The sequence below is a fragment of the Scyliorhinus torazame genome, chromosome 19, assembly GCF_047496885.1.
Source record: "Scyliorhinus torazame isolate Kashiwa2021f chromosome 19, sScyTor2.1, whole genome shotgun sequence".
NCBI lineage: Eukaryota > Metazoa > Chordata > Chondrichthyes > Carcharhiniformes > Scyliorhinidae > Scyliorhinus > Scyliorhinus torazame.
This window is the reverse complement of record NC_092725.1, coordinates 1,550,936-1,570,896: the sequence shown is the minus strand read 5'-3', so window position 1 is coordinate 1,570,896 and position 19,961 is coordinate 1,550,936. Positions and strand designations below refer to the sequence as shown.

General features: G+C 46.7%; 1 protein-coding gene across 1 annotated transcript in view; it reads left to right on the top strand.

Annotated features, from left to right (window-relative positions):
• The window catches only part of LOC140395978 (uncharacterized), a 63,382-nt gene that overhangs the window by 14,662 nt on the left and 28,759 nt on the right, over positions 1-19,961 (top strand). Inside the window, exons 2-4 of the mRNA XM_072484005.1 lie at positions 4,949-5,065; positions 8,029-8,064; positions 9,557-9,841. Of these exons, the coding sequence (XP_072340106.1) occupies positions 5,029-5,065; positions 8,029-8,064; positions 9,557-9,841 (358 nt within the window). The 5' untranslated portion in view covers positions 4,949-5,028. The remainder of the gene's footprint in view (positions 1-4,948; positions 5,066-8,028; positions 8,065-9,556; positions 9,842-19,961) is intronic.

Sequence of the window (19,961 nt, the reverse complement as noted above, 5' to 3'; positions counted from 1 at the left end):
CATATACACATATACATATACACATACACACATACAAGCTCACACACATACACGCAAACACACATATACATATACAAATACACACATTCAAGCATACACACATACAAACATACACACATACAAACATATACACATACACATACATACTCACATACAAACATACACAAATACAAACATACACACATACATACATACACACATACACATATACACATACACTCAATGTACACCCAAGTCGTGGTCCACATTGGCACTAATGACATAGGTAGGAAAGGGGACAAGGATGTCAGGCAGGCTTTCAGGGAGCTAGGATGGAAGCTCGGAACTAGAACAAACAGAGTTGTTATCTCTGGGTTGTTGCCCGTGCCACGTGATAGTGAGATGAGGAATAGGGAGAGAGAGCATTTAAACACGTGGCTACAGGGATGGTGCAGGCGGGAGGGATTCAGATTTCTGGATAACCGGGGCTCTTTCTGGGGAAGGTGGGACCTCTACAGACAGGATGGTCTACATCTGAACCTGAGGGGCACAAATATCCTGGGGGGGGAGATTTGTTAGTGCTCTTTGGTGGGGGGGGGGGTTAAACTAATGCAGCAGGGGCATAGGAACCTGGATTGTAGTTTTAGGGTAAGGGAGAATGAGAGTATAGAGGTCAGGAGCTCAGATTTGACGTCGCAGGAGGGGGCCAGTGTTCAGGTAGGTGGTTTGAAGTGTGTCTACTTCAATGCCAGGAGTATACGAAATAAGGTAGGGGAACTGGCAGCATGGGTTGGTACCTGTGGCCATTTCGGAGACATGGATAGAGCAGGGACAGGAATGGATGTTGCAGGTTCCGGGGTTTAGGTGTTTTAGTAAGCTCAGAGAAGGAGGCAAAAGAGGGGGAGGTGTGGCGCTGCTAGTCAAGAACAGTATTACGGTGGCGGAGAGGATGCTAGATGGGGACTCATCTTCCGAAGTAGTATGGGCTGAGGTTAGAAACATGAAAGGAGAGGTCACACTGTTGGGAGTCTTCTATAGGCCTCCAAATAGTTCTAGGGATGTAGAGGAAAGGATGGCGAGGATGATCCTGGATAAGAGCGAAAGTAACAGGGTAGTTATTATGGGAGACTTTAACTTTCCAAATATTGACTGGAAAATATATAGTTCGAGTATGGGTCGTTTTTTGTACAGTGAGTACAGGAGGGTTTCCTGACACAGTTTGTTGACAGGCCAACAAGAGGCGAGGCCACGTTGGATTTGGTTTTGGGTAATGAACCAGGCCAGGTGTTGGATTTGGAGGTAGGAGAGCATTTTGGGGACAGTGACCACAATTCGGTGACGTTTACGTTAATGATGGAAAGGGATAAGTATACACCGCAGGGCAAGAGTTATAGCTGGGGGAAGGGCAATTATGATGCCATTAGACGTGTCTTGGGGGGATAAGGTGGAGAAGTAGGCTGCAAGTGTTGGGCACACTGGATAAGTGGAGCTTGTTCAAGGATCAGCTACTGCGTGTTCTTGATAAGTATGTACCGGTCAGGCAGGGAGGAAGGTGCCGAGCAAGGGAACCGTGGTTTACCAAAGAAGTGGAATCTCTTGTTAAGAGGAAGAAGGAGGCCTATGTGAAGATGAGATGTGAAGTTTCAGTTGGGGCGATGGATAGTTACAAGGTAGCGAGGAAGGATCTAAAGAGAGAGCTAAGACAAGCAAGGAGGGGACATGAGACGTATTTGGCAGGAAGGATCAAGGAAAACCCAAAAGCTTTCTATAGGTATGTCAGGAATAAGCGAATGACTAGGGAAAGAGTAGGACCAGTCAAGGACAGGGATGGGAAGTTGTGTGTGGAGTCTGAAGAGATAGGCGAGATACTAAATGAATATTTTTCGTCAGTATTCACTCAGGAAAAAGATAATGTTGTGGAGGAGAATGCTGAGCCCCAGGCTAATAGATTAGATGGCATTGAGGTACGTAGGGAAGAGGTGTTGGCAATTCTGGACAGGCTGAAAATAGATAAGTCCCCGGGACCTGATGGGATTTATCCTAGGATTCTCTGGGAGGCCAGGGAAGAGATTGCTAGACCTTTGGCTTTGATTTTTATGTCATCATTGGCTACAGGAATAGTGCCAGAGAACTGGAGGATAGCAAATGTGGTCCCTTTGTTCAAAGAGGGGAGCAGAGACAACCCCGGCAACTATAGACCGGTGAGCCTCATGTCTGTAGTGGGTAAAGTCTTGGAGGGGATTATAAGAGACAAGATTTATAATAATCTAGATAGGAATAATATGATCAGGGATAGTCAGCATGGCTTTGTGAAGGGTAGGTCATGCCTCACAAACCTTATCGAGTTCTTTGAGAAGGTGACTGAACAGGTAGACGAGGGTAGAGCAGTTGATGTGGTGTATATGGATTTCAGCAAAGCGTTTGATAAGGTTCCCCACGGTAGGCTATTGCAAAAAATACGGAGGCTGGGGATTGAGGGTGATTTAGAGATGTGGATCAGAAAATGGCTAGCTGAAAGAAGACAGAGGGTGGTGGTTGATGGGAAATGTTCAGAATGGAGTTCAGTCACAAGTGGAGTACCACAAGGATCTGTTCTGGGGCCGTTGCTGTTTGTCATTTTTATCAATGACCTAGAGGAAGGCGCAGAAGGGTGGGTGACTAAATTTGCAGACGATACTAAAGTCGGTGGTGTTGTCGATAGTGTGGAAGGATGTAGCAGGTTACAGAGGGATTATAGATAAGCTGCAGAGCTGGGCTGAGAGGTGGCAAATGGAGTTTAATGTAGAGAAGTGTGAGGTGATTCACTTTGGAAGGAATAACAGGAATGCGGAATATTTGGCTAATGGTAAAGTTCTTGAAAGTGTGGATGAGCTGAGGGATCTAGGTGTCTATGTACATAGATCTCTGAAAGTTGCCACCCAGGTTGATAGGGTTGTGACGAAGGCCTATGGAGTGTTGGCCTTTATTGGTAGAGGGATTGAGTTCCGGGGTCAGGAGGTCATGTTGCAGCTGTACAGAACTCTGGTACGGCCGCATTTGGAGTATTGCGTACAGTTCTGGTCACCGCATTATAGGAAGGACGTGGAGGCTTTGGAGCGGGTGCAGAGGAGATTTACCAGGATGTTGCCTGGTATGGAGGGAAAATCTTATGAGGAAAGGCTGATGGACTTGAGGTTGTTTTCGTTGGAGAGAAGAAGGTTAAGAGGAGACTTAATAGAGGCATACAAAATGATCAGGGGGTTGGCTACGGTGGACAGTGAGAGCCTTCTCCCGCGGATGGAAATGGTTGGCACGAGGGGACATAGCTTTAAACTGAGGGGTAATAGATATAGGACAGAGGTCAGAGGTAGGTTCTTTACGCAAAGAGTAGTGAACCGTGGAATGCCCTACCTGCAACAGTAGTGAACTCGCCAACATTGAGGGCATTTAAAAGTTTATTGGATAAACATATGGATGATAATGGCATAGTGTAGGTTAGATAGCTTTTGTTTCAGTGCAACATCGTGGGCCGAAGGGCCTGTACTGCGCTGTATTGTTCTATGTTCTATGTTCTATGTTCTATACACACATACACACATACACACGTACACACGTACACACGTACACACGTACACACATACGCACATACATGCATACACACATACAAACATACACACATACAAACATACACACATACACATACACACATACACATACACACATACACATACACACATACACGTACACACGTACACACGTACACACGTACACATGTACACACGTACACACGTACACACGTACACACGTACACACGTGCACACGTACACACGTACACACGTACACACGTGCACACGTGCACACGTACACACGTACACACGTACACACGTACACACATCCACACATACACATATACACATACACACATACATGCATACACACATACATGCATACGCATACACACATACACATGCACACATGCACTCATACACACATACACATATACACATACACATATACACACATACATACACATACACACATACATGCATACGCATACACACATACACACATACACATGCACACATGCACTCATACACACATACACATATACACACATACACATATACACACATACATACACATACACATATACACGCATACGCACATACACACATACAAACATATACACATACACGTACACACGTACACACGTACACACATACACACATACACGCATACACGCATACACTCATACACTCATACACTCATACACTCATACACTCATACACTCATACACATATACACTCATACACATATACACTCATACACATATACACTCATACACATATACACGCATACACACATACACATATATACACATACGTACACACGTACACACGTACACACATACGCATACACACATACACACATATACGCATACACACATACATGCATACACACATACATGCATACACACATACACGCATACACTCATACAGACATACACTCATACACTCATACACACATACACTCATACACACATACACACATACACACATACACACATACACACACACACACACACATACACGCATGCACACATACACACATACACACATACACACATACACACATACACATACACACACACACATACACGTATGCACACATATACACATACACATATGCACACATACACACATATACATAAGAGTGTTAAAATAATCCACTCCAGTAAGAGAATAGCGAATATGAGAATTAGGAGCAGGAGTCATGAGCCGTGCACTGATAGACCTTTATTTAACTGTATTTATTCATTTAGGGGATGTGGGCGTCGCTGATTCGGCCTGAAGTTGTTGCCCATTCCCAGAGAACATGAGAAATAACTCTGTGGTTCTGTTATCTGTTCCTCGGTGACATCTTGAACACTTTTAACAAAGTGATTTGTTTGGTGATGACGGCACTCTTGCCATTTGTTCTTTGTCCTCAGCACTTCGGAACCACCAACAGCGCACGGGTCATCCAGGAGAATACAACAGAACAGAAAAATCCGGAGTGTCTGAAACGCTAATGACCATGATTTATCCCTCACTGCTTCTTGGAATGGGTGAGGATGGATCTCTTGTCGTTTACATTTGAATCCCAGATAGTGAGAGACTCTTGTTTCAAAAGACACTTTTAGAAAACGTCTCAACTGACGGACATGAAGAAATGCGGGTTGTTCGCGAGTTGTTTTCACTGTGAAAATTCCGCTTGTTTATTGAATTTCCATTATTCATAAATGGAGCGTTTTAGCGCACAACCGGATTGTCGAGTTGGTGGATGTTGCGACCCTTAAACAGTTAAATTATTGGGATGTTTAGCCAAAATCAATGCTGCAGTAATAGATGATTATAGTTACATTTGAGTGGGATTTTGCTGATTCTGCCCTGTGTTGTCGGTGTAAAAATGTGCAAGATGTTCGCTGGGGAGATTTTGATTTGGGACCACAATATAAAGTCCGCAGTCAGAACATTCAAATTTAGAAACGTAGACAATAGAAATGTGGAGGAGCGACATCAATAAGTTATGTTAATCTTCTACCGATTGATTTTCATGGGGAACTGTTATAAAATAAAGATGGCGCCAAATAGTAGGAAACACTTGGCTTTTTCGTGTAACGCCTTCCATTGGGAAAAGGCCAGTACTAAGGAAGTAGTGGGATGACATATGTAATATAAATCAAATGAAATCAGAGTCAGTTTTTAATTTGATAGGTACTCGTGTTTGAATATAAAATGCATTCATGGTTCTTTGAGAATTGAGTAGACCGACTGAAGGAGAAACATTGGGTGCTTGATATTTGAATTTCTAAAATGTATTTGATCAGAGACGCTTTCAAGGAGTCATGGGGTGATATGGTCATGGTGTTTTGAGAGAAAGATAGTCACATGGAGAAAAGACGAGGCAATTGAATGAGCAACACTGAGTATTGATCAATAGATTATTTTCAGATTGGTAAACTGTAACTGGCTGTGTTGCAGACCGATAATTCGCGAGGTCTCAAATATTTGGAACTCATGTTAATGACTGGGATTTAGCGACCCTGTCTGTTATCGCCAAGTATCCCAGCAATATAAAAATGCATGAGAACAGGTTTGAGGATGATTTGAGAAGGAGAAGAGAAGAGGTGTTGAGCAGAAAAAGAAAAATGGGGGCTGCAGCCAAGAGGAAACTGAATGTCCTCGAACAGGCATCGCAACAAAAAACATCGATGCACAGCAAGTAATAAGGTAGACAAAATAAATTTGAGCATTCATTGCAACGGCCTTTGAGTTAGAATATAGGGCAATCGCGTTATACCTACTGTTGTCTTTCACATGATGGCAGCTCGATTACAGTGTGTTGTTTCTGTCCACATATTAAGACAAGTTGTACAAATGATTCGTCCAGAGAAGTTCCGGATTAAAGTGTGGCCGTATGAGAAAATGTTGATCAATTAATTCTAATCATATTGTAGCTAATGTCTATTTTTGACGCAGTTAAGGAGCAACTTGTTCCCACGTAAGATTGTTTTTATTCTATTATTCATTTTGAGTGACGATTTAAGTCTCGGAATGAACGTTCATTGTTGATATAGGCATGGGAGATAATTGTTGTGGTGAATGGGTGACACTTGACATTGAGGCCACAAACAAGGTAGCCACTTTCAGAATTGATCGAAGGGCCATGCTTGAATAGGCAAATAGATTACCATCTACCGGCTGTCCTCGTGTACAAATCTTCTTATGGACTGAGAAAGTGGCTGAGAAAGTAGATGAATTTGAATGAAAAATTGAACAATAAGTTGCTTGGATGATGGAACAAGTTAGAGAGACGAAGGTCCCGATCAATTTTTGTTATTTAAAACTGAGAATTAAAATCAGTTTTCTAATTATTCCAACGTAATTGTTAATACTGTCCAGTATTTCCAGCTACGAATCAGCAGAATATTGTTCATAACACTTTTTATAGTGCATATAAAATAATTTATTGCATTGATAGACAACATCCCATTTATCCCATGGGCAAGCAGAACATTATGGCAGAAACTCATGCATTGAGTTTGAAAGCTATAACAGCGAATTCATGAATCACATCCTCAATGAAATTGGAATAGCTAATTCGCTCCCACCAAATTATTAGGGTGCAATAAATGATCAGAAGTTTTCAAATTTGGATGGATAATTGGTTAAAATAATGAAGGATTTAAAGCAAATTTGAGGACATTGAATTGGCAAGCAAGTGAGTGACGATGTAATTAAGCCAAGCAACAGATAATATGGCTCGAGTAGTGTCTTCGACCTGTCATGTGAGAGTACCTTTATGAAATGGGTGTTTATGAAATATCTGTAGTGGATGTACCTTTAAGAAATGGGTGTTTATCAAATAGCTGCAGCGATGTCAGAGCGTGGGTGGCGCTGGGCTGTCAGTCTTTCACTTTCGTTTTTGAGCAGACAGCTACAGTGTGTTTTAGTTTCGTTTTCAGAGCTGGATTGCTGCAGGCAAAGCAAGCAGCTATATGTTGACCCCTCTCTGCAATCTAAAGACTGTCTCCAGATCATTTGAGGATTGCAAAGTAATACCTGTTTCTGTAGCGAATTTAAACCTGCTGTCTTTCGGTAAAAAGGGTATTTTGGTCTTATGGATGTTGTTAGGAAAGTTATGAAGGGTTACTTATAGAATATTGTGTCTGTGGGGATTATTGTTGTGGCTGTTGATAGTTGTTACGATGTTTACAGTGGGCTTAGAACGTGTTAACTGGATTCATAAATAAGTATAATTTTGTTTTCAAAGTACTTTCGATCTCTGTTGCATCACACCTGTAAAGTAGGCCCGTGTACTCCCCACAACTACAATCTATTACAAGTCGTGGGTCAGGTGAACCCCGTGATACACTTTGGTGTTCTCTGATCCCTGGCCCTTAACAGTCGTTCAATAATATTCCGATGCCAATCACACTTTTTGACTTGACTAATTCCGTGCTCGAGGATTAGACTGGATATTATTGAAATATTGCTCATCTGTTCACTTCGTTCATTTTCTTTCCAGCTAATCTCCATATGTTCATCGTCCAACAAATACATGGTGAGTTTTTGATGTAATGACACAAATGATCAAATTGCCCAATCAGTCGGCAGTTGTGAAGGCAAATACAATGTTAACATTCATGTCAAGAGGGCTAGAATACCAGACCAGGGATGTCCTTCTGAGGCTGTATAAGGCTCTGGTCAGACCCCATTTGGAGTATTGTGAGCAGTTTTGGGCCCCGTATCTAAGGAAGGATGTGCTGGCCTTGGAAAGGGTCCAGAGGAGGTTCACAAGAATGATCCCTGGAATGAAGAGCTTGTCGTATGAGGAATGTTTCAGGACTCTGGGTCTGTACTCATTGGAGTTTAGAAGGATGAGGGGGGATCTTATTGAAACTTACAGGATACTGCGAGGCCTGGATAGAGTGGACGTGGAGAGGATGTTTCCACTTGTAGGAAAAACTAGAACCAGAGGACACAATCTCAGAGTGAAGGGACAATCCTTTAAAACAGAGATGAGGAGGAATTTATTCAGTCAGAGGGTGGTGAATCTGTGGAACTCTTTGCCGCAGAAGGCTGTGGAGGCCAATTCACTGAGTGTCTTTAAGTCAGAGTTAGATAGGTTCTTGATTAATAAAGGGATCAGGGGTTTATTGGGAGAAGGCAGGAGAATGGGGATGAGAAAATCTCAGCCATGATTGAATGTCGGAGCAGACTCGATGGGCCGAGTGGCCTAATTCTGCTCCTATGTCTTATAGTCTTATGATAGCATATCTGAGGGAATGGGAAAACGACCAGCTGCAAAGCACCAAGGCTGATTAGCGTACAGTCTAAAATCTTTTCGAATGTGCAATATTGTATTTTAGTTACGATCACTCTCAAATCATTTTCCTTTTTAAAAATAAATTTAGAGTACCCCATTCATTTTTCCAATTAAGGGGCAATTGAGTGCAGCCAATCCACCCACCCTGCACATCTTTGGGTTGTGGGGGCGAAACCCACGCAGACACGGGGAGAATTTGCAAACTCCACACAGACAGTGACCCAGAGCCGGGATCGAACCTGGGACCTCAGCGCCGTGAGGCAGCAGTGCTAAACACTGTGCCACCGTGCTGCCCCAAAATCATTTTCTTAACTTCCCAGCAACAGCAGTTTGTTTTTATTTTCCACATACAATTTGTAAAATTCCGTATCGGCCATTGGACAGAAACCTGTCTTTTCGAATTCGCCACACGTCCTAAATAATTGTTTGTAGTGTCGCAGCTCAAGTTTGATTGACATTTGTTGCGATATACGAACTATTAGTGTTATGAACTTAGCAGCGCCTAATATGTTCTCCTTAATTCCGTTCGTTTACTTTTTGAAAAGTTTGTTATTCGGTATTTTGTTATATCTTTAAACCCGGTGCCCACTAAATGCGGACTCGATACAAATGGTGCCTGCTTTTTTCAATTAACGTCAGATAATAATTTTAAAACAGTTGTCATAAAACTAATGAACATAAAGGTAAATAATGTTTCAATAAACTATTTTCTTTGTTTATTCTGCAGCTGATTTACCGAAGCCATCCTTATCTTTGAATCCACCCTTTAAACTTTTCCTCACTGGAGAGTCAGTAAATCTGACTTGTCGCTGCCAGGTTCCTGTCACTAGAATCCATCTGTCCAGAAACCAGGATCAGATTCGCCATCTAGACCCAAACAATGGAAGGCGTGAGATTTCTTTCACGTTCCCAGCAGAACATGAGGCTAATTACACATGCCAATGTTTAGACAATGTGTTAAGTAATTGGGGCCGTTCCGAAATGAGTGACTCCGTTGAGATTCGCATTGGAGGTAAGTAACGATAACGAGTGTCAATTATTGGATTTAACGTCGGCTCAGCTATCCCGTTTCGGAATTGCAAGGACAAACATGGGGGAATGAGTCACTGGTGGGTATAGCAAGAGGAAAGTCACTTGTATTGATTTTACAGTTTCGTTGTTTGTGTTAAACTCATCCCGCGGTGTTTTGATTTGAAATCCCTGGTGGAATTCAGAGTATAGGTCAGTTTAATCTGCACTTTCATTGCAGTCTGCTTTACAACGTTTTGGAGGGTGGAATATGGTTCAAACAGCTCATTACTAGCTCCAATAGGCAAATTATTTAATCCTCGATGCAATGTGTTAACAAACGCCATTTGATTTGAAATCCTGACTTATGGAAAATGGAAATAGCTTAAAAAAGAGCGACCCAGTTCAGTAACGGATTGGTGATATGGAGTAAAAGAAAATGTCGGGGGGGGGGGGGTGGGGTAGTCTGGGTCCATTGTGCTGACTCAGCTATCAGGAATTCGGATGGTCTGGATCGATTGTGCTGACTCAGCTATCAGGAACTCGGATGGTCTGGATCGATTGTGCTGACTCAGCTATCAGGAACTCGGATGGTCTGGATCGATTGTGCTGACTCAGCTATCAGGAACTCGGATGGTCTGGATCGATTGTGCTGACTCAGCTATCAGGAACTCGGATGGTCTGGATCGATTGTGCTGACTCAGCTATCAGGAATTCGGATGGTCTGGATCGATTGTGCTGACTCAGCTATCAGGAACTCGGATGGTCTGGATCGATTGTGCTGACTCAGCTATCGGGAATTCGGATGGTCTGGATCGATTGTGCTGACTCAGCTATCAGGAATTCGGATGGTCTGGATCGATTGTGCTGACTCAGCTATCAGGAACTCGGATGGTCTGGATCGATTGTGCTGACTCAGCTATCAGGAACTCGGATGGTCTGGATCGATTGTGCTGACTCAGCTATCAGGAACTCGGATGGTCTGGATCGATTGTGCTGACTCAGCTATCAGGAACTCGGATGGTCTGGATCGATTGTGCTGACTCAGCTATCAGGAATTGGGATGGTCTGGATCGATTGTGCTGACTCAGCTATCCGGAATTGGGATGGTCTGGATCCATTGTGCTGACTCAGCTATCAGGAATTCGGATGGTCTGGATCGATTGTGCTGACTCAGCTATCAGGAACTCGGATGGTCTGGATCCATTGTGCTGACTCAGCTATCAGGAATTGGGATGGTCTGGATCGATTGTGCTGACTCAGCTATCTGGAATTTCAATTGCAAGGTATATCCTTGCGGAGAGCCTGATCGCCACTAGGCCTTAATGTAAATCCCGAGGCCGTTAGCTTTCAATTTGTACGAGACCTTCCACGGTTTATAAAATGCATCCCGCGATACACAGACTTGAAGTTGTCGGCGTAAGTCAGGATGTAGATCAGTTGGGATCTGTATCTAACTTGGCTCCCTCACAGAGACGCCATCAGAGTTACTCTCACACACTACACTCCCGAATTAGCAGCCTAATTTACAGCGTTTTCAGAGGGAATAGTTTCAACAGTTATCGGCACGTGGTTTACTCGACATGGGAAGATGTCTTTGCATCTCCGCCCCGCCGTCCTCCATGACAGTTCCAGGGTCCCGGGTTCAATTCCAGCTTTGCGTGACTGCGGAGTCTGCACGTTCTCCCCGTGTGTGTGTGGGTTTCCTCCGGGTGCTCCGGTTTCCTCCCACAGTCCAAAGACGTGCAGGTTAGGTGATTGGCCATGATAAATTGCCCTTAGTGTACAGGGCGTGCGGGTTAGGTAGGATTACAGTGAGATGTCGGGAGCCTGTTCAGGTGCTCTTTCAGTGGGTCGGTGCTAACCCGATGGCCCTAATGGCCTCATTAAGAACAGTAATGATTCTATTATCGCACCTTTTCAATCTGGCAGTGAACATTACTTTTTAATAACAGTCTTGCCGGATTATATTTATCTCGCGGCCAATATAATCCTTCAGTATCATTCCAAACTTAGCCGAAACGCTCCGAACTCTATTTTCCTGTACCATTGAGCCAGGGATCCTGGAACCAGGCTTGGGAAAGCAGAGAGAGGCAGAAAGTCAATACCTCACATCATTGTTGGAGGAGTCTTGGGGAAGGAAAATGTGATGGAGGGAATTATAAACTTCAATGGAAATTGTAGAAAAAACTCCGCTCATGGTAAATTCTTTTTTTTAATTAAATATTTTATTGAAAATTTTTGGTCAACCAACACAGTACATTGTGCATCCTTTACACAATATTATAACAACACAAATAACAATGACCTATTTTATAAACAAAAAATGAATAAATAATAAATAACAAAAATGAAAACTAGCCCTAATTGGCAACTGCCTTGTCACAAGTAACACTCTCCAAAAATATAATTTAACAGTCCAATATATAATTATCTGGAGCAACGACCTATGCATACTATACAGTTTATATTAACAACCCTGAGAGTCCTTCTGGTTCCTCCTCCTTCCACCCACCCCCCCCCCCCCCCCCACCCCCGATCCTGGGCTGCTGCTGCTGCCTTCTTTTTCCCATTCCGTCTATCTTTCTGCGAGGTATTCGACGAACGGTTGCCACCGCCTGGTGAACCCTTGAGCCGACCCCCTTAGGACGAACTTAATCCGCTCTAGCTTTATAAACCCCGCCATGTCATTTATCCAGGTCTCCACCCCCGGGGGCTTGGCTTCTTTCCACATTAGCAATATCCTGCGCCGGGCTACTCGGGACGCAAAGGCCAAAACATCGGCCTCTCTCGCCTCCTGCACTCCCGGCTCTTGTGCAACCCCAAATATAGCCAACCCCCAGCTTGGTTCGACCCGGACTCCTACTACTTTTGAAAGCACCTTTGTCACCCCCATCCAAAACCCCTGCAGTGCCGGGCATGACCAAAACATATGGGTATGATTCGCTGGGCTTCTCGAGCACCTCGCACACCTATCCTCCACCCCAAAAAATTTACTGAGCCGTGCTCCAGTCATATGTGCCCTGTGTAATACCTTAAACTGAATCAGGCTTAGCCTGGCACACGAGGACGACGAGTTTACCCTGCTTAGGGCATCTGCCCACAGCCCCTCCTCGATCTCCTCCCCCAGCTCTTCTTCCCATTTCCCTTTTAGTTCATCTACCATAGTCTCCCCTTCGTCCCTCATTTCCCTATATATATCTGACACCTTACCATCCCCCACCCATGTCTTTGAGATGACTCTGTCCTGCACCTCTTGTGTCGGGAGCTGCGGGAATTCCCTCACCTGTTGCCTCGTAAAAGCCCTCAGTTGCATATACCTGAATGCATTCCCTTGGGGCAACCCATATTTCTCGGCCAGCGCTCCCAGACTCGCGAACTTACCATCCACAAGCAGATCTTTCAGTTGCGTTATTCCTGCTCTTTGCCACATTCCATATCCCCCATCCATTCCCCCCGGGGCAAACCTATGGTTGTTTCTTATCGGGGACCCCCCCCCCCAAGGCTCCAGTCTTTCCCCTATGCCGTCTCCACTGTCCCCAAATCTTCAGTGTAGCCACCACCACCGGGCTTGTGGTGTAGTTCCTCGGTGAGAACGGCAATGGGGCTGTCACCATAGCCTGTAGGCTAGTCCACCTACAGGACGCCCTCTCTAATCTCTTCCACGCCGCTCCCTCCTCCTCTCCCATCCACTTACTCACCATTGAAATATTAGCGGCCCAATAATACTCACTTAGGCTCGGTAGTGCCAGCCCCCCCCCCTATCCCTGCTACGCTGTAAGAATCCCTTCCTCACTCTCGGGGTCTTCCCGGCCCACACAAACCCCATGATGCTCTTTTCAATCCTTTTAAAAAAAGCCTTCGTGATCACCACCGGGAGGCACTGAAACACAAAGAGGAATCTCGGGAGGACCACCATCTTAACCGCCTGCACCCTCCCTGCCATTGACAGGGATACCATATCCCATATCTTGAAATCCTCCTCCATCTGTTCCACCAACCACGTTAAATTTAACCTATGCAATGTGCCCCAATTCTTAGCTATCTGGATCCCCAGGTAACGAAAGTCCCTTGTTACCTTCCTCAACGGTAGGTCCTCTATTTCTCTACTCTGCTCCCCTGGATGCACCACAAACAACTCACTCTTCCCCATGTTCAATTTATACCCTGAAAAATCCCCAAACTCCCCAAGTATCCGCATTATTTCTGGCATCCCCTCCGCCGGGTCCGCCACGTATAGTAGCAAATCATCCGCATACAAAGATACCCGGTGCTCTTCTCCTCCCCTAAGTACTACCCTCCACTTCTTGGAACCCCTCAACGCTATCGCCAGGGGCTCAATCGCCAGTGCAAACAATAATGGGGACAGAGGGCATCCCTGCCTTGTCCCTCTCTGGAGCCGAAAATATGCAGATCCCCGTCCATTCGTGACCACGCTCGCCACTGGGGCCCTATACAACAGCTGCACCCATCTAACATACCCCTCTCCAAAACCAAATCTCCTCAACACCTCCCACAGATAATCCCACTCCACTCTATCAAATGCTTTCTCGGCATCCATCGCCACTACTATCTCCGTTTCTCCCTCTGGTGGGGCCATCATCATTACCCCGAACAACCTCCGTATATTCGTGTTCAGCTGTCTCCCCTTCACAAACCCAGTTTGGTCCTCGTGGACCACCCCCGGGACACATTCCTCTATTCTCATTGCCATTACCTTGGCCAGGACCTTGGCATCTACATTTAGGAGGGAAATAGGTCTATAGGACCCGCATTGTAGCGGGTCCTTTTCCTTCTTTAAGAGAAGCGATATCGTTGCTTCAGACATAGTCGGGGGCAGTTGTCCCCTTTCCTTTGCCTCATTAAAGGTCCTCGTCAGTACCGGGGCGAGCAAGTCCACATATTTTCTATAGAATTCGACTGGCAATCCATCTGGTCCCGGGGCCTTTCCCGCCTGCATGCTCCTAATTCCTTTCACCACTTCTTCTACCTCGATCTGTGCTCCCAGTCCCACCCTTTCCTGCTCTTCCACCTTGGGAAATTCCAGCCGATCCAAGAAGCCCATCATTCTCTCCCTCCCATCCGGGGGTTGAGCTTCATATAATTTTTTATAAAATGTCTTGAACACTCCATTCACTCTCTCCGCTCCCCGCTCCATCTCTCCTTCCTCATCCCTCACTCCCCCTATTTCCCTCGCTGCTCCCCTTTTCCTCAATTGGTGTGCCAGCAACCTGCTCGCCTTCTCCCCATATTCGTACTGTACACCCTGTGCCTTCCTCCATTGTGCCTCTGCAGTGCCTGTAGTCAGCAAGTCAAATTCTACATGTAGCCTTTGCCTTTCCCTGTACAGTCCCTCCTCCGGTGCTTCCGCATATTGTCTGTCCACCCTCAAAAGTTCTTGCAGCAACCGCTCCCGTTCCTTACTCTCCTGCTTCCCTTTATGTGCCCTTATTGATATCAGCTCCCCTCTAACCACCGCCTTCAACGCCTCCCAGACCACTCCCACCTGGACCTCCCCATTATCATTGAGTTCCAAGTACTTTTCAATGCACCCCCTCACCCTTCGACACCCCCCCTCATCTGCCATTAGTCCCATGTCCGTTCTCCAGGGTGGGCGCCCTCCTGTTTCCTCCCCTATCTCCAAGTCCACCCAGTGTGGAGCGTGATCCGAAATGGCTATAGCCGTATACTCCGTTCCCCTCACCTTCGGGATCAATGCCCTACCCAGCACAAAAAAGTCTATTCGCGAGTAGACTTTATGGACATAGGAGAAAAACGAGAACTCCTTACTCCTAGGTCTGCTAAATCTCCACGGGTCTACACCTCCCATCTGCTCCATAAAATCTTTAAGTACCTTGGCTGCTGCCGGCCTCCTTCCAGTCCTGGACTTCGACCTATCCAGCCCTGGTTCCAACACCATATTAAAATCTCCCCCCATTATCAGCTTTCCCATCTCTAGGTCCGGAATGCGTCCTAGCATCCGCCTCATAAAATTGGCATCATCCCAGTTCGGGGCATATACGTTTACCAAAACCACCGTCTCCCCCTGTAGTTTGCCACTCACCATCACGTATCTGCCCCCGTTATCCGCCACTATAGTCTTTGCCTCGAACATTACCCGCTTCCCCACTAATATAGCTACCCCCCTGTTTTTCGCATCTAGCCCCGAATGGAACACCTGCCCCACCCATCCTTTGCGTAGCCTAACCTGGTCTAACAGTTTCAGGTGCGTTTCCTGTAACATAACCACATCTGCCTTAAGTTTCTTAAGGTGTGCGAGTACCCGTGCCCTCTTTATCGGCCCGTTCAGCCCTCTCACGTTCCACGTGATCAGCCGAGTTGGGGGGCTTCCTACCCCCCCCCCCCCCCCCCTTTTCGATTAGCCATCACCTTTTTCCAGCGCCTCACCCGGTTCTCACGCAGCTGTATCTCCCCCAGGCGGTGCCCCCCCCGCCCATCCTCTCCCATACCAGCTCCCCCCTCTCCCCAGCAGCAGCAACCCAGTAATTCCCCCCTCCCACCCCCCCCCCCCCGCTAGATCCCCCGCTAGCATAATTACTCCCCCCATGTTGCTCCCAGAAGTCAGCAAACTCTGGCTGACCTCGGCTTCCCCCCGTGACCTCGGCTCGCACCGTGCGACGCCCCCTCCTTCCTGCTTCTCTATTCCCGCCATGATTATCATAGCGCGGGAACCAAGCCCGCGCTTCTCCCTTGGCCCCGCCCCCAATGGCCAACGCCCCATCTCCTCCACCTCCCCTCCTCCCTCCATCACCACCTGTGGGAGAGAGAAAAGTTACCATATCACAGGATTAGTACATAAAACCTCTCTTTGCCCCCCACATTCGCCCCACCACTTTGTTCGAACGTTCTTTTTAATAACCCGCTCATTCCAGTTTTTCTTCCACAATAAAAGTCCACGCTTCATCCGCCGTCTCAAAGTAGTGGTGCCTCCCTCGATATGTGACCCACAGTCTTGCCGGTTGCAGCATTCCAAATTTTATCTTCTTTTTATGAAGCACCGCCTTGGCCCGATTAAAGCTCGCCCTCCTTCTCGCCACCTCCGCACTCCAGTCTTGATAAACGCGGATCACCGCGTTCTCCCATTTACTGCTCCGAGTTTTCTTCGCCCATCTAAGGACCATTTCTCTATCCTTAAAACGGAGGAATCTCACCACTATGGCTCTGGGAATTTCTCCTGCTCTCGGTCCTCGCGCCATCACTCGGTATGCTCCCTCCACCTCCAACGGACCCGCCGGGGCCTCCGCTCCCATTAACGAGTGCAGCATCGTGCTCACATATGCCCCGACGTCCGCTCCCTCCACACCTTCAGGAAGACCAAGAATCCTCAGGTTGTTCCTCCTTGTGTTGTTTTCCAGTGCCTCCAACCTTTCCACACATCGTTTCTGATGTGCCTCCTGCGTCTCCGTCTTCACCACCAGGCCCTGTATATCGTCCTCATTCTCGGCTGCCTTTGCCTTCACGACCCGAAGCTCCCGCTCCTGGGTCTTTTGTTCCTCCTTTAGCCCTTCGATCGCCTGTAGTATCGGGGCCAACAGCTCTTTCTTCATTTCCTTTTTGATCTCTTCCACACAGCATTTCAAGAACTCTTGTTGTTAAGGGCCCCATGTTAAACTGCCACCTTCCGACGCCATCTTGGTTTTTGCTTGCCTTCCTTGCCGCTGTTCTAAAGGATCCACTGCAATCTGGCCACTCTCTCCTCCTTTTTCCATCCGTATCCAGGGGGGATTCCCTTCTGGTTTACCGCACAGTGTTTTTAGCCGTCAAAATTGCCGTTGGGGCTCCTATCAAGGGCCCAAAAGTCCGTTTCACAGGGAGCTGCCGAAACGTGCGACTTAGCTGGTCATCGCCGCACCCGGAAGTCCACTCATGGTAAATTCAATTAACCCAAATTTCCTTAGAAGCTGAAGACTCTCATGTACTTTTTTAAAATGATGGTTAAGCGAGAACAGTATTCTGAACTCAATGTATCTATTTCAATTGTTTTTTTGAGAAATTTAAGGTACCCGTTTGTTTTATCAATCACTGTGCGAGCTCAATACACCTACCCTGCACATCTTTAGGTTGTGGGGTTGAGACGCACACGGACACGAGGAGAATGTGCAAACTCCACACGGACAGTGGCCCAGGGCCGGGATCGAACCTGGGTCCTTGGCGCCGTGATGCAGCAGTGCTCACCAGTGAGCCACCGTGCTGCCCTTATTTATTTGAAATGTAATAGGCCATTTTCTTTTCTTTTTCCGCTGTTCCATGCGGTTGAGTAAATTTGGAAATACATATAGATATCTATAGATAGATACTAAGTTTCAGAAAAACAAAAATGGGCCGCCACCAAACTCACAATATTAAAACCAAAACCTTTATCAGTCGAAGCTAATACTCAGTTCTACTGCAGCCAATGGGATTGACGTTACTCTCACACTCAGAGACACTGCCAGTAACAGTCACTCTCACACACCACACTCCCTCACTCACTCTCACTCCCACAGAGACACTATCGGAGTCACTCTCACACACCACAGTCCCTCACTCACTCTCACTCCCACAGAGACACTATCGGAGTTACTCTCACACACCACACTCCCTCACTCACTCTCACTCCCACAGAGACACTATCCGAGTCACTCACACACCACACTCCCTCACTCACTCTCACTCCCACAGAGATACTATCAGAGTCACTCACACACCACACTCCCTCACTCACTCTCACTATCACAGAGACACTATCGGAGTCACTCTCACACACCACACTCCCTCACACACTCTCACTATCTCAGAGACACTATCGGAGTCATTCTCACACACCACAGTCCCTCACTCACTCTCACTCCCACAGAGACACTATCGGAGTCACTCTCGCACACCACACTCTCTCACTCACTCTCACTCCCACAGAGACACTATCCGAGTCACTCACACACCACACTCCCTCACTCACTCTCACTCCCACAGAGACACTATCGGAGTCACTCTCACACACCACACTCCCTCACTCACTCGCCCACAGTGACACTATCGGAGTCACTCTCACACACCACACTCCCTCACTCACTCGCCCACAGTGACACTATCGGAGTCACTCTCACACACCACACTCCCTCACTCACTCTCACTCCCACAGAGACACTATCGGAGTCACTCTCACACACCACACTCCCTCACTCACTCTCACTCCCACAGAGACACTATCGGAGTCACTCTCACACACCACACTCCCTCACTCACTCTCACTCCCACAGAGACACTATCGGAGTCACTCTCACACACCACACTTCCTCACTCACTCTCACTCCCACAGAGACACTATCCGAGTCACTCACACACCACACTCCCTCACTCACTCTCACTCCCACAGAGATACTATCAGAGTCACTCACACACCACACTCCTTCACTCACTCTCACTATCACAGAGACACTATCGGAGTCACTCTCACACACCACACTCCCTCACACACTCTCACTATCTCAGAGACACTATCGGAGTCACTCTCACACACCACAGTCCCTCACTCACTCTCACTCCCACAGAGACACTATCGGAGTCACTCTCGCACACCACACTCTCTCACTCACTCTCACTCCCACAGAGACACTATCCGAGTCACTCACACACCACACTCCCTCACTCACTCTCACTCCCACAGAGACACTATCGGAGTCACTCTCACACACCACACTCCCTCACTCACTCTCACTCCCACAGAGACACTATCGGAGTCACTCTCACACACCACTCTCCCTGACTTACTCTCACTGCCACAGAGACACTATCCGAGTCACTCTCACACACCACACTCCCTCACTCACTCTCACTCCCACAGAGATTCTATCGGAATCACTCTCACACACCACACTCCCTCACTCACTCTCACTCCCACAGAGACACTATCGGAGTCACTCTCACACACCACAGTCCCTCACTCACTCTCACTCCCACAGAGACACTATCGGAGTTACTCTCACACACCACACTCCCTCACTCACTCTCACTCCCACAGAGACACTATCCGAGTCACTCACACACCACACTCCCTCACTCACTCTCACTCCCACAGAGATACTATCGGAGTCACTCACACACCACACTTCCTCACTCACTCT